The sequence below is a fragment of the Erinaceus europaeus genome, chromosome 1 (assembly GCF_950295315.1).
Source record: "Erinaceus europaeus chromosome 1, mEriEur2.1, whole genome shotgun sequence".
In the NCBI taxonomy this organism is placed as follows: Eukaryota; Metazoa; Chordata; class Mammalia; order Eulipotyphla; family Erinaceidae; genus Erinaceus; species Erinaceus europaeus.
The window spans coordinates 48,424,720-48,451,581 of NC_080162.1; the positions used below are offsets into that span (position 1 = coordinate 48,424,720).

The 26,862-nt window shown below is 41.3% G+C and overlaps 1 protein-coding gene across 4 annotated transcripts in view; it reads left to right on the plus strand.

The window, feature by feature from the left end:
• ZNFX1 (zinc finger NFX1-type containing 1) overlaps positions 1 to 26,862 on the plus strand; it is a 54,055-nt gene that overhangs the window by 4,651 nt on the left and 22,542 nt on the right. For all 4 annotated transcript variants that reach the window (XM_060185623.1, XM_060185621.1, XM_060185632.1 and 1 more), the window contains 7 exons: positions 3,563 to 5,371; positions 11,911 to 12,042; positions 14,169 to 14,317; positions 15,688 to 15,837; positions 19,449 to 19,563; positions 20,619 to 20,869; positions 24,643 to 24,782. In XM_060185623.1, coding sequence (XP_060041606.1) covers positions 3,563 to 5,371; positions 11,911 to 12,042; positions 14,169 to 14,317; positions 15,688 to 15,837; positions 19,449 to 19,563; positions 20,619 to 20,869; positions 24,643 to 24,782 — 2,746 coding nt within the window. The remainder of the gene's footprint in view (positions 1 to 3,562; positions 5,372 to 11,910; positions 12,043 to 14,168; positions 14,318 to 15,687; positions 15,838 to 19,448; positions 19,564 to 20,618; positions 20,870 to 24,642; positions 24,783 to 26,862) is intronic.

A 26,862-nucleotide genomic window follows, 5' to 3' on the forward strand; every position in this document is an offset into this window, starting at 1 on the left:
ACAGTAAAACACAAGGGCAACAAAAATAAATAAATAAATCAAGTATACTGTCACTGAGGAAATGCTCAACTGGCAGATCAGACTTGCATGCTTGATGTTCCCAGCACCATCCTTAATGCCACATGAACTAGAGTGATTCTTTCCTTTTCTCACATTTGAAAACAGATTTTATATGTAATAAAATGTGTTTTGGGGCCAAGTGGTGGCGTACCTAATAGCACTTGTATTTTAAAATTCCATTAATTTGTTTACACATCTTAATAAATACTAGTCACAATTTACGATGCACATGACTAGTTAAACTGTGTGTCTAGATTCTAAATCAGTAAATTCTAGTTCCAAAAGCAATGAAATAGCTCACTTGGGAAAGTACCTGCTTTGCCAGGTATATGGCATAGATACGAGTACTCAGCTCCCATGGCCCTGTGGAAAAGTTCGGTGCTGTGATGTCTTTTCTCTTTCCTTTCCTTTCTTTTCTCTTTCTTTCTTTCTTTTTTATTTTTTTTTTAATTAATGAGAAAGATAGGAGTGGTCCAGGAGGAGGTGCACTGGATAGAGTATTGGACTCTCAGTTATGAGATCCCAGGTTCAATCCCTGGCAGCACATGTACCAGAGTGATGTCTGGTTCTTTCTCTCTTGTCATTTCTCATGAATAAATAAATCAAATCTTTAGAAAAGAAAAGAAAAGAAAAAAGAAAGATAGGAGAGACAAAGAACCAGACATTACTCTGGTACATGTGCTGCTCGGGATTGAACTCATGCTTGACAGTCCAATGTTTTATCCACTGCACCATCTCCCAGACCATTACATTTGTCTTTCTATTTGGAAAAAAAGATAATAAAATTTGAAGGCCCCAGGAGGTGGATAAAACATTGAACTCACAAGGATGAAGTTTATATATCATATATATTGTCTTTATTTGCATTTTTATCAATAATCAATGACTTGGAACATTTTTTCATGTGTTTCTTGGCCTTTTGGATCTCTTCTTTGGCAAATATTCTGTCCATGTCCTCTCCCCATTGTTAGATGGTGTTATTTGTTTTCCTGTTGAGTTTGGCAAGCTCTTTATATATTTTGGTTATTAGCCTCTTGTCTGATGTATAGCATGTAAAGATCTTCTCCCATTCTGTGAGGGGTCTCTTGGTTTGGGTAGTGGTTTCTTTTGCTGTGCAGAAGCTTTTTAATTTGACGTAGTCCCATAGGTTTATTCTTTGTTTATTCCCTTTTGTTGCCCTTGTTGTACTGTTGTAGTTATTGTTGTTGTTATTGATGTTGTCATTGTTGGATAGGACAGAAAGAAGTAGAGGAGGGGAGGGCAAGACAGAGAGAGGGAGAGAAAGACACCTGCAGACCTGCTTCATCACCTGTGAAGCGACTCCCCTGCAGGTGGGGCCATAGGTTTATTCTTGCCTTAGTCTTCTTTGTAATTGGATTCATTTCAATGAAGATGTCTTTAAAATTTATGCGGAAAAGAGTTGTGCCAGTATTTTCCTCTAAGTATCTGATAGTTTCTGGTCTAAAATCCAAGTCCTTGATCCACTTGGAATTTACTTTTGTGTTTGGTGAAATATAGTGGTTCAGTTTCATTCTTCTGCATGTTTCAACCCATTTTTGCCAACACCATTTGTTGAAGAGACTCCCCTTTCTCCATATAATATTCTGGACACATTTGTCAAAGATTAGATTTCCTTAAGTAATAGAGGGGCTTACTTCTGGGCTCTCAGTTTTATTCCACTGGTCAGTGTGTCTATTCATGTTCCATTACCAAGCAGTTTTTATTACAATGGCCCTATAATACAATTTGAGATCTGGGAGTGTGATGCCTCCAGTTATATTCTTTCTTTTCAAGAGTTTTTTTTGGCAATTCTAGGTCTTTTCTGGTTCCAGGAATACAAATTTATTTTATCCATAGTGTGATTTTAGTTTTTCTATGCATACTAACATCATTTTCTTCCCCCCCCCCAATATCTTAACTTGGTACCAGATAATAAAAATAATACTATGTCAGTTAACTTGTGCTACAGAATTAAAGTTCCATTTTCTAATTTCCTAAAACAAAACTTGAGTTTCATTTTCCAATTTCCTGAAACAAAAGTTTGAGTTTCATTTTTCAGTTTCCAGCCAACTCTCTTGACAAAGGGAATCTGACCTTCCCCTTTGCCTTTTATACTCCATTTTACATTTGCTAGTGCAGGGGAAAGTTCAAGAAGATAAAGCCCTAAAAGGTTTTATCCTAATTGATGCCTCTGTCATAATAACATTACTGTTTTATAGCAGAACCAAGGACTGTAAAAATCAATAGGTAGGGAGTCGGGCAGTAGCACAGCGGGTTAAGCGCATGTGGTACAAAGCGCAAGGACTGGCCTAAGGATCCTGGTTCAAGCCTGGCTCCCCACATGCAGGGGAGTTGCTTCACAGGTGGTAAAGTAAGTCTGCAGGTGTCTATCTTTCTCTCCCCCTCTCTGTCTACCCCTCCTCTCTACATTTCTCTCTGTCCTGTCCAACAATGACAACATCAACAACAACAATAATAACTACAACAATAAAACAAGGGCAACAAAAGGGAATAAATAAATAAATATTTTTTTAAAAAGAATCAATAGGTTATTCCTAGTAGAATATCATTACTAGTGGACAGGGCATGATAGCATAATAGTTACACAGAGACACTTTCATGCCTGAAATTCCAAAGTCCCAAGTTCAGAAACCACCCCCACCACCATCGTAAGGCAGAGCTGAGCTATAATCTGGGAGAAAAAAGAAAGGAAGAAAATTATTACTAGTGCTGCAAGTAATAATTAACTTTTACTGTAGGTTTTGTATATGTCTTGTACTGTACTAAATAGAAACATTTGACCTTTATAAAAACCCAGATACCAAGACGGTACCAATTGTACGGTAACAAAGTACCTAGACCAAGATTTGAATCAGGTCTGTTTCACTCTAAAGTGCATGTTCTGATTTGCTTGGTACTTGCAAGATACTTATAGAAATAGCTGACTGATCTTTATGACCCTCTGAGATAATCACAATTTATCAAGGATTGAAAGAGGTACTGCTTATATGTGTTCTCTAGCATGTATTAGACATCTTTTTATTATTATCTGTATTTACTGGATAAAATAGCCAGAAATCAAGAGAGAAGGGGGTGATAGACAGAGACACCTGTAGCACTACTTCACCACTCAAAAATCTTCCCCCCTGCAGGTAGGGACTGGGGACTCGAACCCAGGTCCTTGCACATTGTACTATGTGCGTTCAACCAGGTGCACCACCACCTGACCCTAACATGTATTAGATATTCAACAAAAGTTTAATTCCCTTTCCCTTTGCACCTTCTTTTTTTAAAAAAAATGATAATTTTCATTATATATATAATAATCAGTCATGAAAATCCCTCTTACATTTACTATGTAACTTGATAGGAAATTGTTTTTCTCTCCAAATAAAGCCTAAGCTTCTAGTTGTTTTGGAAAATGAAAACACTATTATTACTGTCCTTTTGGATTTCCTTATACCATGATTTTTGTGCTTACCCTGTAACCTACTGCTTTTAGGGCCTGAGGAAGGAGAATTACCACCTAGAGCTCAAAATCAAGTCAATAATCCACCAGCTAATGCCCTCAGAGGAGGAGCCAACCAGCCTGGAAGGCATCCTAGGGCCAACTACCATCCTATTCCTTGTAGGCAAAGGGAGGACAGATTTGCAGCCATGGGCAGAAACCCACATCAAGAAAGGAGGAACCATGAAGGTCACACCAATGATGAACCGAGAGGCCAAAGACATGGTCAGGACAATGACACCAGGCGAAGAAATGGCAACCAGGAGGGAAGGAACCGTAGACCACCATGGTCCAAGGAAAACTTTCAGCAGTGGCGCACACCCCACCAGAAACCGATAGAACAGCAACAGCAGGTGAAAAAACTGGGCTACAAGTTCCTAGAAAGTCTTTTACAGAAAGATCCTTCTGAGGTGGTCATCACACTTGCCACAAGTGCAGGGCTGAAGGAGCTCCTGTCTCATACTTTCATGAACTCTAACTTCCTGGAGCTTATTTGCCAGGTTCTTCGGAAGGCTTGCAGTTCCAAAATGGACCGCCAGAGTGTTCTCCATGTCCTGGACTTACTGAAAAACTCTAAGTTTCTCAAAGTCTGTCTGCCAGCATATGTAGTAGGAATGATTACTGAACCCAACCCCGAAATTCGAAACCAGTATCCAGAGCACATTAGCAACATCATCTCCCTTCTCCAGGATCTTGTGAGCGTCTTTCCCGCTAGCTCTGTTCAGGAGACTTCCATGCTCATTTCCCTCCTGCCAACTTCTCTTAATGCTTTGAGAGCCTCTGGTGTTAACATAAAAGAGGAAACAGAGAAGAACCTGGAAAAAGTGCAGACTATCATTGAACATCTGCAGCAAAAGAGGCGAGAGGGCACTTTGAGAATTGATACCTATACTCTAGTACAGCCTGAGACAGAGGACCACGTTGAAAGCTACAGGACCATGCCCATTTATCCTACTTACAATGAAGTGCATTTGGATGAGCGACCATTCCTTCGACCCAACATCATTTCTGGAAAATATGACAGCACTGCTATCTATTTAGATACCCACTTCCGACTCCTGCGAGAAGATTTTGTCAGACCCCTGCGAGAAGGCATTCTGGAACTTCTCCAAAGTTTTGAAGACCAAGGTCTGAGGAAGAGAAAGTTTGATGATATCCGAATTTATTTTGACACCAGGATTATCACACCCATGTGTTCATCTTCAGGCATTGTCTACAAGGTACAGTTTGACACAAAACCACTGAAGTACGTTCGCTGGCAGAATTCCAAGCGACTGCTCTATGGCTCCTTGGTATGCATGTCAAGGGACAATTTTGAGACATTCCTTTTTGCCACTGTGTCTAACCGGGAGCAGGAAGACCTATGCCGAGGAATTGTCCAACTCTGTTTCAATGAGCAGAGTCAACAGCTGCTAGCAGATGTCCAACCCTCTGACTCTTTCCTCATGGTGGAAACAACCGCATACTTTGAGGCCTACCGACATGTCCTAGAAGGACTCCAAGAGGTCCAGGAGGAAGATGTCCCGTTTCAGAGGAATATTGTAGAGTGTGACTCTTATGTGAAGGAGCCACAGTACTTGCTAATGGGAGGCGGATATGATTTCACTCCCTTAATAAAGAATCCCACAGCCACTGGAGAATTTCTGAGGAATGCAGATAGCTTAAGACGTTCCAGAGTTAATGTCTTAGACCCCAGCCAGTGGCCCTCAAAGGAAGCCTTAAAACTGGATGACTCCCAGATGGAAGCCTTGCAGTTTGCTCTCACAAGAGAACTGGCTATTATTCAGGGACCTCCTGGAACAGGTAAGCACAAGATATGTACCCGATAAAATAGGCAGGCATAGTTTGGTTCTGTGTTTGCAGACTACTATCTAGAAACATTTTTCTGAAATGAAGCTATATTATAAAAGTTTAATTTATTTACTAACAGGAGAAGAGAGAGAACTGGAGCATCACTCTGGCATAGGTGATATTGGGGCTTGAACATGGGACCTCATGCTTGAGAGTCCAGTGCTTATAATCGTTCACTGTATCACCTCTCAGGCCACAGACATCTAACTATTTTTTAAAATATTTTATTAATGAGAAAGATAGGAGGAGAGAGGGAAAGAATCAGACCTCACTCTGGTACATGTGCTGCCAGGCATTGAACTGGGGACCTCATACGTGAGAGTTCAATGCTTTATCCACTGCTCCACCTCCTGGGCCACACTATCACATTTGTAAAGTAACTGCTCATAGTGATTTTCCAGTGGAGATCCATTGATATATGTAGTAATAGATTAAAATCTAAATTAGATTAGAACAGACTGTTAGTTACTGATGAGATGGCTCAATTAGTGGGCCATTGGATTTACATGACTACATTTCTGTGTTCAATCCCCAGCACTCATGTTTTAGCTTCTCTCTCATATAAATAAAAAAGGTTTGAAAAGCAGGCTACTAGAGGGCTGGCAGTGGTACACATAGTATGAAGTGCAAAGACCAGTGCAAGGAACCAGATTCGAGCCCCTGGCTCCCCACCTACAGGGAGGTCACTTCACAGGTGGTGAAGCAGGTCTACAGGTGTCTGTCTTTCTCCCCCCCTTCTCTGTCTCTTCTTCCTCTCTGAATTTTTCCCTGTCCTGTCCAACAACAACAAAAATGGGGGGAAAAAATTGCCTCCAGGAGCAGTGAATTCATGGTGCAGGCACTGAGCCCCAGCAATAATGCTGGAGGAAAAAAAGGAAAAAAAAAGCAGACTAGTAGTCAAATTTAAGAAGATTTATTATTTCTGCTTTATTGAAAACTGTAGTGTAGTAATTTGCTTGATTTCTTTTAATTAAGTGATATGTAATTATAGCACAGAACCAAGTACCAGTTCACATACTCATTGCACCCTCTCAACTGTGAGATATCTCAACTGTGAGATAGAAGCCATTATCAAGCCAGTTTTATAAAAGAAAAAACTTAAGGCAAAGAGGTTGAATAATACATTAAAGCTCATACAGACAAAAAGTCAGAGACCTATGATTGAAGTGGGGCAATCTGACTAATGTCCTGCCTCCCCTACCTACCAGAGTACTATACAGCCTTCTCCCCACATGCCATTCTCTAACCCTCCTCTGCTGGTAACTATTAGCACCTTGATGTATGTCTTTCCAGATGCTCTCTAAGGTTAGTATGTCTTCACACACACACACACACACACACACACACACACACATTTTGGTGTGTATGTGTGGGAGACTGAACCCAGGTCTCAATCCAGGTGAAGTATGTGGTCTGACACTGAGTAATATTCTTGACTTTTGTTTGGGGGCCAGTGGGCATCAGAGTACTGCTCATCTCTGGCATATGAGAGTGCTGGGGATTGAACCTGGGACCTCAGATCCTCAAGCATGACAGTCTTCTGCATAAACATTTTGCTGTATTTCGTTTCTTTGTCACATTATTGTGGAAATGGTTTACAAGGTTGTTATTACAGAACATCTGTTTTTGTTTTGCTTTTAAATGAGCTCAACTGTTAGGGAATCAGCCTTGCATGCCTGATATTCCCATTTCAGTCCCAGGTACTACATGTGCCAGAGTGGTGATCTAGTCTCTCTCTCTTTCTCTTCATAATGTAATAAGTAAAATGAATCTTGTTTTAAGGATCTATTTTATTTATTAATGAGAGAGGAAGAATCAGAGAATCACTCTGGTATGTAGATACCATGCTTGAAAGTCTACTTTATCTACTATCTTATCACCTATGCCCAGTAAATTAAATAAACAGATGTACTTACTTTTATTTATTTTTTTAAAGATTTTATCTATTTATTGATAAGAAAGATAGGAGAATGAATCAAACATCACTCTAGTACATGTGCTGCTGGCGGTTGAGCTCAGGACCTCATACTTGAGAATCCAAAGTTTTATCCACTGTGCCACCTCCAGGACCACTATTTTTTTTTTCCCCTCCCTCCAGGGTTATCGCTGGGGCTCAGTGCCCGCACTACAAATCCACTGCTCCTGGAGGCTATTTTTCCCATTTTTTGGTTGCCCTTGTTGTTACTATTGTTATTGTTGTTGCTGCTGCTGTTGTTGGGTAGGACAGAAAGAAATCTAGAGGAGGGAGGGAAGGGTAGACACCTGGAGACCTGCTTCACCACTTGTGAAGCGAACCCCTGCAGGTGGTGAGTCGGGCTCAAACAGGGATCCTTATACTAGTCCTTGAGCTTCGCGTCATGTGCACTTAACCCGCTGCGCTACTGCCCGGCCTCCTACTGTATCTTTTTATTTAAAAAAATATATATTTTATGTAAGGGGCCAGGTGGTGACTCCTGAGTAAGTGCACACACTACAGTGCACAAGGACCCAGGTCTTTGCCTGCAGGGGGAAAGCTTCACAAGTGGCAAAGCAGGTCTAGAGGTGTCTCTTTGTCTCTCTCTCTCCCTCTGCCCTCTCAATTTCTGTCTGCCTCTGTCCAATGATAAACAAATAAATAACTAATATATTTTATTTACGTATTTTATTTATTTTGGATGGAGACAGAGAAATTGAGAGAGATATGTATAGACTGTTTTACCACTAATGAAGCTTGCCCCTTGCAGGTGAGGACTGGAGCCTTGAACATTTCTTTCTTATTTTCTTTCTCTCTCTCTTTTTTTTTTAACCAGAGTTCAGCTCTGGCAAATGGTAGTGCTGGGAATTGAGCCTGGGATCTTTGGTGCTTCAGGCAAGAAAGAAAGAGAATAGCCAAAACTTTACTCTGGCACATGCAGTGCTAGGAGCGTCAGGCATGTAAGTCCAATGCCTGTGTTCATTCTAGTGTATGAATGTAGCATATTATCTTATTTTAGAGGATTGGTGAAATAGCTAACTTAGATCATATACTGCTTTGCCATGTACTCAGATCCAGGTTCAAGCCTGGCTTCCGCACACACACACATATTAAAGAAAATTTTAGTTCTATGCTCACACTCTCTCTCTGCCTCTAACTTAAAATTTTAGAGAAGCTGTACCACACCTTGTAGTATGCACCCATTACCATGCTCAAGGACCTGGCTTCAACCCCCAACTCCCACCTGCAAATAAGAAGCTTCACGAAAAATACTGCCAGGAGCAGTAGATTCACTGTGGAGACACCAAGCCCCAGTGCTAACCTAAGTGTATATATATCTACCTGTGTGTGCATCTTTATTTTTATCATTGTTGTAGTTGTTGTTATTGATGTTGTCGTCAGTCATTGTTGGATAGGACAGAGAGAAATGGAGAAAGGAGGGGAAAACAGGGAGAGAAAGACAGATACCTGCAGACCTGCTTCACCACCTGTGAAGCGACTCCCCTGCAGGTGGGGAGCTGGGGACTTGAATCAGGATCCTTATGCTGGTCCTTGCACTTGTACCACCTATGCTTAATCCACTGCACTCACTACCTACCGCCCAACTCCCTCTTTTTTTTTTTTTTAATAAAATAAAAAATAGGGGTCCTGGCAGTACCACACCAGGTTAAGCGCACATGGTAGGAAGCACAAGGACCGACATAAGGATCTCAATTCGAGCCCCCAGTTCCCCACCTGCGGGGGGGGGGGGGGGGTCACTTCACAGGCAGTGAAGCAGGTCTGCAGACCTGCTTTCAGTCCCCCTCTGTCTTCCCCTCCCCTCTCAGTTTTTATCTATTGTATCCAACAGCAATAACAACAACAATGAAAACATCAAAATGGAGAAAATGGCCTCCTGGTGCAGTGGATTTGCAGTGCAGGCACTGAGCCTTAGTGATAATCCTGGAGGCAAAATAATAATAGTAATAATAACAATAATAATAGAACTTATTAAAAAGTAAATTAAATTAAAAATATTGGCAAGACCATAGGATAAGAGGGGTACAATTCCTACTACAAGAGTTCCATATCCCATCCCATCCCTTGAAAGCTTTCCTATTGTTTATCCTTCTGGGAGTATGGACCCAGGATCATTATGAGGTGCAGAAGGTGGAAGGTCTGGCTTCTGTAATTGCTTCCCCACTGAACATGGGCATTGACAGGTCAATCCATATTCCCAGCCTGTCTCTCTCTTTCCCTAGTGGGGCAGGGCTGTGGAGAGGTGGGGTTCCAGGACACATTGGTGAGGTCATCTGCCCAAGAAAGTCAGGTTGGTGCCATGGTAGCATCTGCAACTTGGTGGCTGAAAAAGCGTTAAGCTATAAAGCAGAACAAATTGTTATGGTCTGGGAGGTAGTACAGTGGATAAAGCCTTCAACTCTGAGCATGAGGTCATGAGTTTGATCCCCAGCAGCACATTTACCAGAATGATGTCTAGTTCTTTCTCTCTCTTCTCCTATCTTCTTCATGAATAAATAAATAAAATCTTAAAAAAAAAAAAGGGCAGAACAAATTGTTTAATAATCAGGAACCTAAAGGCAAGAATATAGCTCATGAGATTTGGGGTCTCCGTTTGGGAAAAAGCTAGTAGGTCTATTTTAGATATATTGCAAGGGGCCCATGACTTTAATAATTTTTGCCTGAGCTTGACAGCTAATATGCAGGTTGACCAAAGGTATTGCCTGGGGAGATGGTGTCAGATTTGGAAAAAGGACTAGAAAGCTGGATCAGAGAAAAAGAGTAGCCCCCAGATTTGGGGAAAATATGTAAATATTGTTAATAATAAACCCCATCAATTTGACCTCAGGCCCATAAACAGCACAGGAGCCTGTGTAACCTCTGCATCCCTGTAGGTCTGAGTTTGAATTCTGTGGCCATAGCTAGGTACAGTCTAGGCTGCACTCATTGCCAGACCCATCTTTCTCAAGTGGTAGAGTATTTTGGCCCAATCTCCCTTCAAAGAATGGAACAGTCCCTACCATTGTTGATCTACATTGAGGGCAAGGTCCTGTAGGGGCCAACAAAAGAACAAAGGGGTACATTATGTTGGTGCTGATGGAGATGACCAGTGACAGTAGAGAGAGGGATCTGTTAGAGGTCTAGGCCCATCATGTCTGTGTGGGAATCCCAGGATTCCCTGCTAGGACTCTGGGAGATGAAGTGACCTGGTGAAGAGCCATCATTAAAGTATGCCGGTCTCTTGCCCTTATCCAGCTTTTGTAGTCCTTACTTTGTCTGACAAGGTTATTAGCCTTGGAGTGATTGAGGGAAGTGAAATAGGAAGTAGGTGAGAAGGGTGTCTGGGTCTAAGTAGAAACTATTTAAGTACTTTATGGTGTCCTTTTTAGGTCTTTCTACTTGCTTGTTGCACTTAATGGGCCCCTGCAGACTATTGTGCACTTTTGCTTTAAGGTGTATATTTTCCCCTAATTTATGGATACATGTGCACATGTGTTCTATCTCTTGGGCCCTGATCCATATCTAGGTGCTGTGTTGTGTGTGCCTTTTAATATGGGTGCTCTGCTTGTTATTTCTGTAGGGTTTTTTTCCCCTCTAAAATAGAAATTTAATTTAGTGGCAATTCAATTTAGAAGACTGAGTCAGCACTCTCCCAAAAGGATTATAAACAAAAGAGCTACCACCCAGGAAGGGGTCTTAACCAAACACTAGCAGAATATGACAACTGATAACAAAACAAAACAAAACAAAACAAAAAAAAAACCTAATACAATAGAATTAAAAGTTCTTTCTAATAAGAAACATTTATATGATGGGAAAATATGCATAATTAAATTGATGCCTTGAGGATCCTCACAGGTAACAATAGAGTGTATGTGTTGCCTAAAATTATTACTGTGCTTGAAACTGAAGTGTTTTAATTTAAGTGAAAACATACTTTAAATTTAGGGAAATGCTCAGTGGTCCAGGAGATTGTGCAGTGGGTAAAGTGTTGGACTCAAGTGCAAGGTTCCAAGTTTGATCCCCAGCATCAGATTTTTTTTTTTAAAGAATTTCCGTGTTGAATGTAAAACATTAATTCCCCAATAAAAAAAAAAGTGAAAAAAAAAAAAAAAGAATTTCCGCATGGCAGTGCCAGAGCATTGGAGACAGCTCTGGTGTGGTGTCTCTCCACACTTCCCCCACCTACCCAGAACCCCCCTATCTTGTAGCCTGGAACCAGTCAACTCACACACATGTGAAACCTCACCTCATCTAAATTTAGGAGGGCATGCCAGGGAGGAGTGGGAAAAGAATACGTGTATGCATAGCGTGACAATTTTTAGAAAGTTACATAAGAAACTGGTTTATATTGATTATTTTAAAAGAAGATTTGGTCTGGGTGGCAGGGAGACAGAAGAACAAAAAGGCCATCTTCATAATGAAGCTCTTTGTGTTTCTGGGATTTTAAACCATCTTACTTTAAATTTTTTTTAAATAATGCTAATTATTATAAGTAAGTCTCTAAGTGTTTTAACTCTCCTTTTTCTTTGTTTCCTAGGCAAAACTTATGTGGGTCTAAAAATTGTTCAAGCCCTTCTAACCAATGAATCTGTTTGGCAAATTAGCCACCAGAAGTTCCCCATTTTGGTTGTGTGCTATACTAATCATGCTTTGGACCAGTTCTTGGAAGGTAATGTTTATTGGCTAACTTGTTGATTACCACGATGTTTATATTTGAACCTTGAGCAGCAGCTTCATTCACTTTGAATTGCTTTTTCTCTGCTCTGTAGTCCTTATCATAGCCTGTAAAACAGTTTAACTCTGAACCATACTTCCTGTCTCTTACCTTGTTCTCTCTAACTTCAGCAACACCAATCATCTTCAATTCCTTCATCTTCTTCCTCAGCCCACCCTATCCCCCTACCTGGAGTGTATTTCTTGCCTCTTTATATGTTGACCCCATTCATCATCCTGTCTGGCCCCTTGTTGTTTGGTTTTCTTTTGTTTGTTTGGTTTTTGTGGTTTTTTTTTTTTTTTTCTTTTTGCCTCCATGGTTATTATTGGAGCTCACTACAAATCCATCACTCCTGGCAGCCTTTTTTTTTTTTTTTTTTTTAATATGGCAGAAAGAAATTGAGAATGGAGGGAGAGAGAAAGATAGACACCTACAGACCTGCTTCTCCACTTGTGAAGGATCCCCTATGCTGGTGGGGAACCAGGGACTCAAACCCGGATCCTTGCATATAATACTTTGTGCACTTAACTGGGTACACCACCGCCCAACCCCTATCTGACTCATTCTTCCAACCTTACATTAAATGTCTCTCCAGGTGAACTTTACCAGTTACCTGTAGAAAAAAAGGTTAAGTCTCCTTTTAAATTTTTCTTCAGAGGGTTGACACATATGAAGCTATTTCTATGTTTCTACGAGCATCAGTCCTGTTTATTGGAGGTCTCGAAACTTTACATCAGGCTCAACCTAACGCTGTTGACTGGCTACGGAAGAAGGGCAAACATTAGAAGAAGAAGAATTGGTGTATTCATAGACCTTGGCCTATATTAAACACTCAAAAAATACTGAGTTTGTTATGGAAAGAATAACAAACTTATGCTTGGAATATTATTTTCTGTATCCTGCTTCCACCTAGATAATCTTCCTTATTCTTAGACTGTCAGCTCAAACATTAATTTTTTAAAAATATTTATTTATTTATTCCCTTTTGTTGCCCTTGTTGTTTTATTGCTGTAGTTATTATTTTTGTTGTTGTTGATGTCGTCATTGTTGGATAGGACAGAGAGAAATGGAGAGAGGAGGGGAAGACAGAGAGGGAGAGAGAAAGATAGACGCCTGCAGACCTGCTTCACCGCTTGTGAAGTGACTCCCCTACAGGTGGGGAGCCGGGGGTTTGAACCGGGATCCTTATGTTGGTCCTTGCACTTGGCACCACATGCACTTAATCCGCTGAGCTACCGCCCAAACATTAATTTTTTAAAATATTTATTTAGTTAGTTATTCCCTTTTGTTGTCCTTGTTTTTTATTATTGTAGTTATTTGATTTTATCGTTGTTGGATAAGACAGAGAGAAATGGAGAGAGGAGGGAGAGAGAAAGATAGACACCTATAGGCCTGCTTCACCGCTTGCAGAGCAACCCCCTGCAGGTGGGGAGCCGGTGGCTCAAACCAGGATCCTTATGCTGGTCCTTGTGCTTTGCGCTGCCTAACTCCCCAACATTAAATTTTTAAGAATTATATCTATACTCTTCCAAACTCAGCAGGGTCCCCTATTAATACACTTATAGTATCATGTATTTGTAATACTATGATATTTATGGCTATTTTGATGAATTGTGTGTTGTGTTTTGAATACTCTATTTTCAGAAATTTACACATACCTAATGTAGAATAGGAAATCAGTAAATATAAGGTGAATAACAAAGAATACTTACTAAATGCTTACTTACATTGTGCTAAGACCCTGCTTAGGAACTGTAAAGATAACTCTCCTATTTATCTAGACTGTTGCTCTATAAGGAAAGTGATACTATCTCTAAATCAAGTTACCAAAGTTCAAGTTAAGTGAACCACCCCCACAGCTTTCACAGTGGAATCAATGTTTGGGTCTCTGGTTGTCTGTCATGCCTGAGCTCTTAAGCATTACATTTTACTGCTCTGCAGGTTAGAGACTCTCAAGGACCTCCTCCTTGTTCTTTATTAGGATTGATTTCCTGTGGGCACCAGTTTTTACCCTAAGCGACCAGCTGAGATAAGATCCCAAACACTTAACTCTGACCTGAAAGTTCTGCTTTGCTCCATAGGCATCTACAAGTGTCAAAAGACCAGCATCGTTAGGGTAGGTGGAAGGAGCAACAGTGAAGTCCTAAAGCAGTTCACCCTGAGGGAACTGAGGAATAAGCGGGAATTCCGCCGCAACCTCCCCATGCACCTCCGAAGGGCCTACATGACTGTAAGTACCAGCTACAGTACGTAGGTAGCTAGCTCAAGGGAGTTTTAATATGAGGGATTTTCCAGGATTTGTCCAGGACAAATAGGGAGGTAAGTGTTACATACCTGAAAAGGAGCTAAATTGCATACAGCATACTATTCTGCTAACCCCCTTTGGTCTTCATAATCCAAAATGAAAAAAGGTCTCTCTGGCCCTCCCAAGTCGTGCCAGGACCTTAAAGCTATTTTTTCCCCAAACCACCCACACTTCTACACATAACCCATTGTCTAGAGAAATGTCTTATAGTGGGGCAACAATGTGCCGGACCAAAACTCTTGAGTTCTGCCTGAATAACTCTGATGCTCTCTGTGAACATTTTTTTAATTTTCTTCTCTTTTGTTTTCTCTTCTTTTTTCCCTGATATAAATAATGAAGAAGAAAGAGGAGAAACTACCATTAACATTGCCCCACCACTCCTGAAACACCCCCCCTGCAGGGAGAACCAGGGTATTTAAACCCAGGTCCTCACACGTGATAATGTGTGTACTTCCTGGGTGCACTACCACCTAGCCCCTTGAGTTCTTATTATTATGAAAAAAAAGTCACCATACTAGCCTTCGTCCATTTGTTTTTTGTTTGTTTTTCTTACTGACTAGTAAAAATGTTTTAGATATTTTACATACTAATCCTTTAGCTTTTTATTTTATTTCTTATTTAATTTGCTTATTCATTTATGAAGGAGAAAGGGAAAGAAAGCATCACTCTGGTGTGTGCAGTGCAGGGGTTCAAGCTTAGGACCTCATGCTTAAGAGTCCAATGTTTTATCCACTATGCTACCACCTTGACTGTAAACCCTTAGATTTTAAAAGACTTAACTATTAACGGGGGGAATGTGGTACATTTAGTACCAAAGATCAAATTTGGAACCTCATGCTTTCATTTCAATACTTTACCCACCACACTACCTCTAGGGCTACACTAATCCTTTAGATTTTTTTTTTTTTTTTTAAGCTCTGGACACTCTGGCTTATGGTGATACCAGAGCAACTGAACTTGGCACCTCGGAGTCTCAGTTATGAAAGTCTTTTTGCATAACCATTATGGTATTTCCCAGATGCCCTCACTTAAGAGTAGGATCTTAGGTCTCTGTTTGTTGGTTTATTTTAACAGAGAACTAATCAGCTCTGGCTTATGGTGGTATAGGGGATTGAACCTGGGTGATCTTAAGTTTTAAGGTAATAGTAATGTCCTATAGAAAGTTGCTTTGTTGACTGGTCTAGTTATATTCCCTTTTTGCTATCTCTGTCTTAGCTTTGTTTTCTCTCAAAGCAGGAGCTGAGTTTGAAGAATGGTGATATGTACTTGTCATTTCTTTCCTTTTCTTCTGCCAGATCATGACAGAGATGAAAGAATCAGAGCAAAAGGTTCATGAAGGGGCCCAAACACTGGAATGTACCACACGTGGTGTACTACGGAAACAGTATCTTGAGAAGTACATCTCTCCTCAGCACTGGAAAAGCCTAATGAATGGACCAATAGAGGTATGGAACAAGGGCTTCTTTTGATTTGGTACTCATCGGCAGACTCCAGGAAATGCAGCAGTGCAGAACACTATACTACCATAATATGAAAGTCTCATTTCATCATGAGCTTTCAGTTTTGTTTTTTTTTAAGATATTTTTTAATAATTATTTATTTATTCCCTTTTATTGCCCTTGTTGTTTTATTGTTGTGGTTATTATTGTTGTTGTTGTTGATGTCATTGTTGTTGGATGATAGGACAGAAAGAAATGGAGAGAGGAGGGGAAGACAGAGAGGGGGAGAGAAAGACAGACACCTGCAGACCTGCTTCACCACCTGTGAAGTGACTCCCCTGCAGGTGGGGAGCTGGGGGCTCCAACCGGAATCCTTACACCAGTCCTTGCGCTTTGCTCCACGTGCTTAGCTTAAGCCACGTGCTACCATCCAACTTTTTTTTTTTAATAAAAAGGAGACATTGACAAAAACCATAGGATAAGAGGGATACAATTCCCACCACCAGAACTCCGTATCCCATCCCCTTCCCTGATAGCTTTCCTATTGTTTATCCCTCTGGGAGTATGGACCCAGGGTCATTATGGGGTACGGAAGGTGGAAGGTCTGGCTTCTGTAATTGCTTCCCCATTGAACAGGGCGTTGGTAGGTTGATCCATACTCCCAGCCTGGCTCTCTCTTTCCCTAATGGGGCGAGACTCTGGGGAAGCAGGGCTCCAGGACACATTGGTGGGTTTGTCTGTCCAGGGAAGTCCGGATGGCATCATGGTAGCATCTGGAACCTGGTGGTTGAAAAAGAGCTTTCAGTTATTATAAATCAACTTAATCACTATAGAAAAGTTATTTGAAGGGGCCAAACAGTAGCACATCTGGATAAGTGCACAGATTACAGTGCACGAGGACCTAGGTTCAAGCCCCTGGACTCCACCTGTAGGGGAAAGCATCACAGGTGGTGAAGTAGGGCTACAGGGGTCTCTCTGTCTCTTTCCCACTTTTTTTTTTTTTGGCCTCCAGGGTTATTGCTGGGGTTCGGGGCCTGCACTACAAATCCACTGCTCCTGGATGCCATTTTTCCCCCTATTTTGTTACTGTTGTTATTGCTATTGCTATTGTTATTGTTGTTGGATAGGACAGAGAGAAATCAAGAGAGGAGGGAAAGACAGAGAGGGAGAGAAAGATAAATACCTGCAGACCTGCTTCACCACCCTTGAAGCGACCCGCCTGCAGGTAGGGAGCTGGGGGCTCAAACAGGGATCCTTAACACTGGTCCTTGTGCTTTGTGCCATGTACGCTTAACCCACTGTGCTACCACCTGGCCCCCTCTCTTTCTCCCTACTCAGTTTCTCTGTGTGTCTAATAAATAAATTAATTAATTAAAAGAATTGTCATTTGGAAAAACAAATTAATATCTGTGAACTTTTGAACTTCATAGTTGTTCTATAAATACTTGTTACCATTACAACAAGGCAGCCTAGCAGATATAGAAAGCCTGGGAGCTAAGGCTCAAAATAGACTGTCTAAGTAGAGATTACAATAACCCTTGCCCTCAAAAGGTGTTGTAAGATGGAACTGGCACAGTCTCTATAAAGTAGCTAAATAGGGACCCAGTGAAATGATAACTTTATTATCAATATGTTGATAACGTCTAACCCAAAAACCTAAAGGGACTAGTCCATTCCTACAAATGCCTTATGCAAGATATCAATATATGTGAGACTTTGGGAAGAACGTGACACACTAGAAAAAGGGTGACAGGAACCCATTTCCAGCCACTTACCGTTATTCAAGAATGTAGCCTAGTTGCCGTAGCTCCTGATTTTTTTTTAAATTCCCTTTTGTTGCCTTTGTTGTAGTTATTTTATTGTAGTTATTGTTGTCGTTGTGGATAGGACAGAGAGAAATGGAGAGGGGGAAGAGAAAGACAGACACCTGCAGACCTGCTTCACCGTTTGTGAAGCGACTCCCCTGTAGATGGGGAGCCAGGGGCTCAAATCAGGATCCTTACACTGGTCCTTTTGCTTTGTGCTACGTGCGCTTAACCCGCTGCGCTACCACCTGACTCCCAGCTTCTGATTTTTATTACAAGAATCAGGGAATATTTATTTTTTAAATTTTTTGCAGGGTCCTTTCCTAGGATCTATTCAAAGAACACACAAACACCTATCCAAAGAAATCTTAACACTGTCTTCATAGCAGCACAGTTTGTAAAAGCCCAAACCTGGAAACAACCCAGATAGCCAGTGATAGATGAGTGGTTAAGAACAATATGGTATATATACATAATGAGTACTACCCAGCTATAAGAAATGATAAAATCTGGGAGTCGGGCTGTAGCGCAGCGGGTTAAGCACAGGTGGCGCAAAGCACAAGGACCGGCATAAGGATCCCGGTTCGAACCCCGGCTCCCCACCTGCAGGGGAGTCGCTTCACAGGTGGTGAAGCAGGTTTGCAAGTGTCTATCTTTCTCTCCTCCTTTCTGTCTTCCCCTCCTCTCTCCATTTCTCTCTGTCCTATCCAACAACGACAACAACAATAATAACTACAACAATAAAACAACAAGGGCAACAAAAGGGAATAAATAAATAAAATAAATATTTAAAAAAAAAAAGAAATGATAAAATCTCTTTTTCCTCATCTTGGATGGAATTTAAAGGAGTCATGTTAGGTAAGATAAGCCAGAAGGAGAGAGGTAAATACCAGATGATATCATTTATAAGTGGTATTTAGGAAGTAAGATAGGAGGCAGAAAGTACAAGGCAAAACCTGGACTGGGTGAGGTGTACTGTAGCAAAGCAAAAGGCCCTGGACTAGAGGGATATGGGAGGAGAGGGCATCAAGTCCCCGGGACACAGTGCAGTAAATATTCATACCCCTGACTCAGAATAATGTGTCTCACTGTGATGGGTGTCTACGCACCACTCCCACTACCAATGTCTGTCTTTTCACTAGCAGTCACTGGATCCTCAATGTCCTTACTACTCCTTCCCAATGCCCCCTCACCCAGTCTTGTGCTTTGTTGCAATATAGCATGCTCAGTCTAAGTTTCCCATGTCTTTCCTTGTTTCCTAGTCCCACCTATGAGTGAGATCATCCAATATTTGTCCTTCTTCTAGTTTAGGTCACTTAACATGATTTTCAAGTTACGAAGTGTATTTCTTATTTTTCACTACCCCCCTGCTTTGTAGTATTTGTTGCTGTTGTTGTTGTGGGATGGAGACTATAATTGAGATGGATGAGGAAGATACAACAGAAGAGAGAACAAAGAGTTATCTTCAGCACTGCTTTACCACTCATGAAGCTTCCCCTTACAGCTGGGAACTAGGGGCTTGAACCTAGGTCCTTGTGCATTGTAACAAGTGCACTTAACCAGGTGTGACACTACCCAGTCCCTTGTCCCTCTGTCTGTCTAACTTTCACCTACTATTCTGCTAATAAGCGTTCTTCAATACCAATGACAACAATTTTTTTTTTTTGCAAATTATATTCAATGATGGTTACCCAGAAAGTGCGCCAGTTTGCAACCCTTGAACTTTAAAGGAATTACTTCTGAGCTTTGCAGATACCTTTTCTTCATACTGTTGCCATAGAATTCTCATGATAATTCTTTTTTTTTTCTCAGGATAATGACTGGGCTTTCTTCCAGGACTGGAAGCATTCCATAATGCTGGAGTGGCTAGGTTTGGGTGTTAGTTCTTTCACCCAAAATGTTGCTCCAACAGCATCTGAAAATCCAGGTAAGACGTTTATATTTAGGGATGGGGAGATTGAATAGTCATTGTGCAGAGAATTTGAATGCAGAAGGTTCTAGAACTAGTCCTTGGCATTATCAGTATTTAGAGCTGCACAGTGCTGTAACTTTTAAGGGAAAACGAAGTATATTTTTTACCAAGAATCACATCTTAGGATGATAAAGATGGTAAAGAGCCTCACACATACACAATTCCACTGCTGAGCAGCCTCATGCAAAGAAGGTATGCATTGTACTTGGTAAACTAATTCCAGCTTAGGTATGAATTAGTAGTAAGATATCTATGATAGAAAGACCCATAAGGATCTTCAAAGAAATAGATAATTTTCTGCTTTTTAAGTCAGATGTGAGGTACTGAGATATTTTCTCTTTTATTATACTTTAATTTACATGTATAACATATACAATTCTGTGTATGTCTATTCAACATAACAAAACATTTTTAAATTTTTTTTTTAAATTTTTATGAGAAAGATCAGAGTGTCACTAAGTCATATGTAGTGCTAAGAATAAACCTGGCATGCAGTGTAGCACTTTCCCACTGGACCTCCTCTCCAGCTACAATACAACTTATCTTGCCAGCTAGAAGATAGCTCACCAAGTAGGGTGCATGCCTTGCCATATGCAAAGCTTTATGTGTAAACCCTGGTATCTCATGGGAATACCATGAATGGCACCAGAGGAATTTCATGGATGGTGGAGTCTCTCTTTCCTCTCTGGGTCTCTAAGTTTAAATTGAAGAAAAAATGAACCCATAGGCGTCTCATAGGCATCGTACACACATATACGTGGTCCTGAGTTTATCCCCCAGTGCTACGTTACAAACAAGGCATACAGTCATGATTTTTTTTTTTTTAATATGAAACAAAAAAGCATTCAGGAAACCTAAGTCTCCCTCCAGTTAGTCTTTTTCAGGCTCAGAGGTAATTAGTAAAGCCACTTGAGAAGGTCTTTCTTCATCTAAGCTCTTATCAGGTGGCTTCTTCCAACTCTCTGATTGTGCATGTCTCCATCCCTGTCCTTTTTGCTTTCCTCTGTTAGCTCAAGCAAAAGGGGAGGAAGAAGAAGAAGAAGAAGGAGAAGAGGAGGGTTCACTGATTGAGATTGCAGAGGAGGCTGACCTGATTCAGGCAGACAGGGTGATTGAAGAGGAAGAGGTGGTGAGGCCCCGGCGGCGGAAGAAGGAAGAAAATGGAGCAGACCAGGTGTTGGCTAAACTACTTCTGGCCATGCGGCTGGACAATTATGGCCCTGGAGCAGCAACTGGGCAGGAGCAAGCACCAGAATGGGAGGTAAACTCATTTGTTTCTGTTGTCTAAAAGCCCTAAGAGAATAGGAGGTGGGAGTTCAGTTAGTCCTGCTGATAAGGGGAGGGGCGTTAGACTGTCCTAAAGCAGGCCTGAGAGCATTGTCCTCACAAGAACTGACATGCATGGTTTTTTGTTTTTGTTTTTGTTTGTTTGTTATCTATGGAGTTTCATCACTCCAGGCTGACTTAAGCAGATAAAGACCGAGAGACAGAAAGAGAGAAGGAAGCTTCCTTCAGGCATGAACCTGAGTTATACTCACAGCAAAACAAAGCAGCACTTAACCCAAGTGAGCTGTTTTGCTGGCCTTCACACACTTCTGTTGCAGTGTATTCACATCAATTTCACAATTAACTTACCCATTTTATAATCTAACCCTGTTAGAAGCTTGAGTCTAATTTATATATATTCATATATCATGTCTTATTTCTCCAGAGGTGGAGAATCACATGCAATAGAATTACAAGTTGAAAATACAGCCTTTGTGTTAGGGAGATAGGATAATAGTTAATGCAAACAGACTCTCATGCCTGAGACTCTGAAGTCCTAGATTCAATCCCCAGCCACCATAAGCCAGAGCTGAGCAATAGTACTCTCAAAAAATTAAGTAAGACACCAGAACTTGAACCCACCAGGTCTTTATATATGGTATTATGTGTGCTAAGCCAGTTGTACCACTGCTCAGTCACCATATATATATATATTTTTTTTTTTTCTTTTTTACTTTTTCTGGTAACCATTGGGACTTCACTGCTCTAGGACAACTTTTTCAGAAAGATAGACAAAGAGAAAGACACCACCTTTAGTGCAGTGAAAGCTAGGTTCAAACATGGATTGTGGTTATGGCAAAGTAAATAGACAAACCAAGTGAGCTATCTTGCCAGCCATAATACCACCTTAGAAAGACCGGAAGCAGTGGTCCAGGAGGTGGCGTGGTGGTGAAGCTTTGGACTCTCAGGCATGAGGTCGCGAGTTTGATCCCCAGCAGCACATGTGCCAGAGTGATGTCTGGTTCTTTGTCTGTCCTCCTATCTTTCTCATAAATAAATAAAATCCTTTTAAATAAAAAAAAGAAAGAAAGAAAGAAAGACCAGAAGCATCAGCCAAGGAAGTAGTTTAGCTGGTAACCCCAGCACTAAATGTACTGAATGATACTGTAGAGTCTCTCTATCTCATAGGAAATAAGTGGAATAATTATTTAAAGAAAGTCAGGTTTCTCCTTTTTTTGTTCCTTAAGAAAGGCAAACCCCCACTTCCCACCCGAAGGGAGGAAGCTTCACACCAGTGAAACAGGTCTGCAAGTATCTCTTTCTCATTCTATCTCTCCTTCCCCTATCAGTAACTCTCTGCCCTGTCAAATAGAACAGTAAAAAAGAGGAAAAAATGATTCATGGAGCAGTAGATTCATAATGCTGGCACTGAGCCCCACAGTAACCCTGGTGGTAGTATAAAGGAAGGCAGGAAGCAGGTATCTCCTTGGGTAAAAGAACCCAGTGAACCGGGCAGAGGTAGATAGCATAATGGTTATATAGAGACTCATGCCTGAGGCTCCAAAGTCCCAGGTTCAATACCCACCTTCCCCTCCCACCCCGCACCAACCTGAGCCAGAGCTGAACAGTGCTCTGGTTAAAAAAAAAAAAAAAGCAAAAAACGGGGGGCGGGGGTCAGGCAGTAGCGCAGCAGGCTAAGCGTACATGGCACGAAGCACAAGGATTCTGGTTTGAAACCCTATCTCCCCACCTGCAGGGGGATTGCTTCACAGGCAGTGAAGCAGGTCTGCAGGTGTCTGTCTCTCTCTTTCGCCCTCTCTGTCTCCCCTCCTCTTTTGATTTCTCTAGCCTATCCAACAACAACAATGACAACAAAAATAACAACAACAAGAAGGGCAACAAAATGGGAAAAATGGTCTCCAGGAGCAGTGGATTCATAGTGTGGGCACCAAGCCCCAGCAATAACCTTGGGAAAAAAAACAAAAAAAACCCAGTGACGTGACCCAGTGTATTACTATGGCAATAGAAGATTGGACACTCAGAATAATATTCTGAATGTCGCCGGTAAATTTAGGAGCTGTCCTGGGCAACCGTGACTATACTGTATGGAACTTTCATCTGCCTATTGACTTTGAAACTGATCTTGTATCAGTTCAACATCATTATAATAATGTGATAGGCAGTCATTACCCCAGTACCTGAAAACATAAATTGAGCCTCTCTATACACATGTCATCAGGAGGAATTGCTTTGTTTAATTTTTAAGCAGGAGGGGATTCACAGCATTGCAGCAACAGTCTTGCATGACAATCATTCTAAAGGCTCATAGCCCAGGGGCTGAGTAGGGCACACATGTTACCATACATGAGGTCCGGTGTTCAAGCTTCTGGCCCCACCTATAGAGGGTAAGCTTCATGCATGATAGAACTATGTTTCAGGTGTCTCTCCTCTGTCTCTGTCTCATCCTATTAAAAAAAAAAAAAAAAACGAGGAACAGTGGTGGAGCCTTGTAGGCACTACACCCAACAGTAGCCCTGTTTGCAAATAAATAAATAATGATTAAATAAAGGTTATCATAGCTACAGATTCAGTTGACAGAACAAGAACTCTTTCTCCTAAATATGCCTTTTACCTACCTGTTGAATAGACTGTGTTGAGAAGGTGGCATTAAAGCCTTCTTAGCAGATCCTGTCCAGTTAAAGAGATTCATCTCTACTACTTCATGACACATATGTCAACAGTGAGAAACAGACTCCTCAGAGGACTTTCACTAGTGATAACTAGTGCTAGCATTACTTTAAGGTTTTTGTTGTTGTTGTTTGTGTGTTTGTGTGTGTATTTCCTGCTTGACTCAATCTAACAATCCTATAACGAGGTGCTTTAAGGAAGCTTGGTAGTGGCATACCCAGTTAAGCACACATATTACCAAGTGCAAGGACCGGGTTTCAAGCCCCAGCTCCCTACCGGCAGGGTGTCCACTTCACAATCAGTGACGCAGGTCTGCAGGTATCTACCTTTCTCTCTTCTCTATTTCCCTGTCCTTTCTCAGTTTCTCTCTGTCTTAAACCTCATAAAATTCGGGGAGGGGGAAAGTAGCTGTTGGGAGTGGAGGAGTTCTAGTGCCAGCACTAAGCGCTACCAGTAATTCTGGTGGCAATAAAAAAATAAAGAAGTACTTTAAATTTCTGTCTTACGGATGGGAAGGCTGAGGCACATAGAGGTAAATAATTTACTCTAGGTCCCACAACCAAGAAGATATAGATTGGGCAAGCCAGAAGGTGGCAGAGTGGGATAAGGCATTGGCTTCTCAAGCATGGAATCCCCAGTCTCATATGAGCCAGAGTAATGCTCTGATTCTCTCCCACCACCACCACCTTGCCTCTCTTAAATAATTTTTAAAAAAAGAAAAGAAAAGAAAAAGGAAAAGAAAGGGGGCAGAGGTAGATAGCATAATGGTTATGCAGAGAGTCTACTGCCTGGGACTCCAAAGTCCCAAATTCAATCACCACGCTAAGCCAGAGCTGAGCAGTGCTCTGGCAAAAAAAAAAAAAAAAAAGAGTAAAGAAAGAAAGGTGGATGCAGCCTTGAACCCAGGCAGTCTAGCTCCAGAGTCCTCGTTTAGCCACTCTGTAATGGATGTCTGTTGGAAGGACATGAGCTGTTCTCGTTTAGTAGAGGTGGCAGCTCCTTTCATTTGTTCCACCTCGAACCTAGAACTGGGCCCACCTCTGTTCAGAAAGTGAGCCTGGCTAGCACTTCTGTCTACAGACCCAGCGCAACCAGAAAAAGAAAATGAAGAAGAGAGTGAAGGTTGAGCTTCGCAAGCTGAACACTATGACTGAGGCTGAAGCCAGTGAAATCCAGGATGTTTGGCAGCTGGACCTAAATTCTCGATGGCAGCTTTATAGGTACCGTGCTTATTTCTCACCCTACCCTGACCAGCCCTGGAAATTCTCCTAGAATTCACCCCCCACCCACTCACCCCACCCCCCCGCCACCCAGATCTCCTATAGTATTAAACATCTCATTGAGCACTCCCACTGGGTTAAGTGCTAGGACAATACAGCCATGGGAGAAATAGATATTTGCTCTGCCCTCATGGAGTTTAGACTTTTGGAAGACAAAGTAGTTAATTCCACAAATAAAAAAGTTAGCACTGGGAGTAAATACCGAGAAAGTAATATTAATAATTTTTAAATTTCTTTATTGGGGGGATTAATAGTTTACAGTTGACAGTAAAAAACAATAGTTTATACATGCATAACATTTCCCAGTTTTCCACATAACAATACAATCCGCACTAGGTCCTCCTCTGCCGTATTGTTCCAGGACCTGAACCCTTCTCCCAATCCAGAAATTTTTACTTTGGTGCAGCACACCAATTCCAGTCCAAGTTTTGCTTAGTGTTTTCCCTTCTGAGAATATTAATAATATTAAAGAGCTCTCTTAGGGCAGGTGGAATAACTCACTCAGATAGTGTTCTGCTGTGCCATGTTCACTACTCAGGATTAAGCCTAAACCCTGCCACCTCCACCACCACATAGAGGGAGGCTTTGGTGTTGTGTAGTCTGTTTCACACTTAACTCTGCTTCTGGCTCTATTTTAAAAAACTGAACAGGGGCCAGGTGGTGGCACACCTGGTTAAGCGCACACATTTCAGTGCACAAGGTCCCAGGTTCGAGCCCTGGTCCCCACTTGCAGTGGGAGAGCTTCACGAGCGGTGAAGCAGGTCTGCAGGTGTCTCTCTGTTTCTCTCCTTATCTCTCCCACCCTTCTCAATCTCTGGCTATCTCTATCCAATAAACAAAGATTAAAAAAAAAATTAAAAAAAAAAAACAGAACAAAAGCCAACACAGATATCTGAACAGATCTGGTGTATTCAAGAAAATGACCTTGGAGGAGTCGGGCAGTGGCGCAGCGGGTTAAGCTCAATTGGCACAAAGCGCAAGGAATGGCGTAAGGATCCTACTTCAAATACGGATCCAAGAAGGATGACAGAGGACCTAGTAGGGGTTGTATTGTTATATGGAAACTGGGAAATGTTATGCATGTAAAAACTATTGTATTTACTGTCAAATGTAAAACATTAATTCCCCAATAAAGAAATTAAAGAAAAAAAAAGATCCCTGTTCGAGCTCTAGCTCCCCACCTTGCAGAGAAGTTGCCCCATAGGCGGTGAAGCAGTTCTGCAGGTGGCTATCTTTCTCTCTTCCTCTCTGTCTTCCCCTCCTCTCTCCATTTCTCTCTGTCCTGTCCAACAACTATGACATCAATAACCACAACAATGTTAAACAACAAGGGCAACAAAAGGGAAAATAAATAAAATTAAAAAAAAAAAGAAAGTGACCTTGGAAACATGATCTGAAATATGAGTGGATACTAACCTTAAAGGTTAGGAGGTTAAAGAAAAAAGGAAAGCAAAAGAGATAGTGAGGATCACATACGTTAAGGGCCTAAGATGAGAACAGTTACAGCTGTTTGGGAAATTGAAAGGAGAGAGTTTAGCTGTGGCCCAGAAGAGAATACAGCAGCCCAAGAGGTATGAAGTCGGGAGTTTGATCCCAGCGTTACATCATATACCAGAGTGATGTTCTGATATGCTCTCTTCTCTGCCTCCATTCTGCTCAAATAAATATAGATTGCTTTTTTTTTTTTATATATTGGGGAATTAATGTTTTAAATTCAACAGTAATTACAATAGTTTGTACATGCATAACATTCCCCAGTTTCCCATATAACAATACAACCCCCACTAGGTCCTCTGAATCCTTCATAGACCTCTGTTCTCCCCACCCACCCAACCCAGAGTCTTTTACTTTGGTGTGATATGCCAATTCCATTTCAGGTTCTACTTGTGTTTTCTTTTCTGATCTTGTTTTTCAACTTTGACCTGAGAGTGAGATCATCCCATATTCAGCTTTCTGTTTCTGACTTATTTCACTCAACATGATTTTTTCAAGGTCCATCCAAGATCGGCTGAAAATGGTG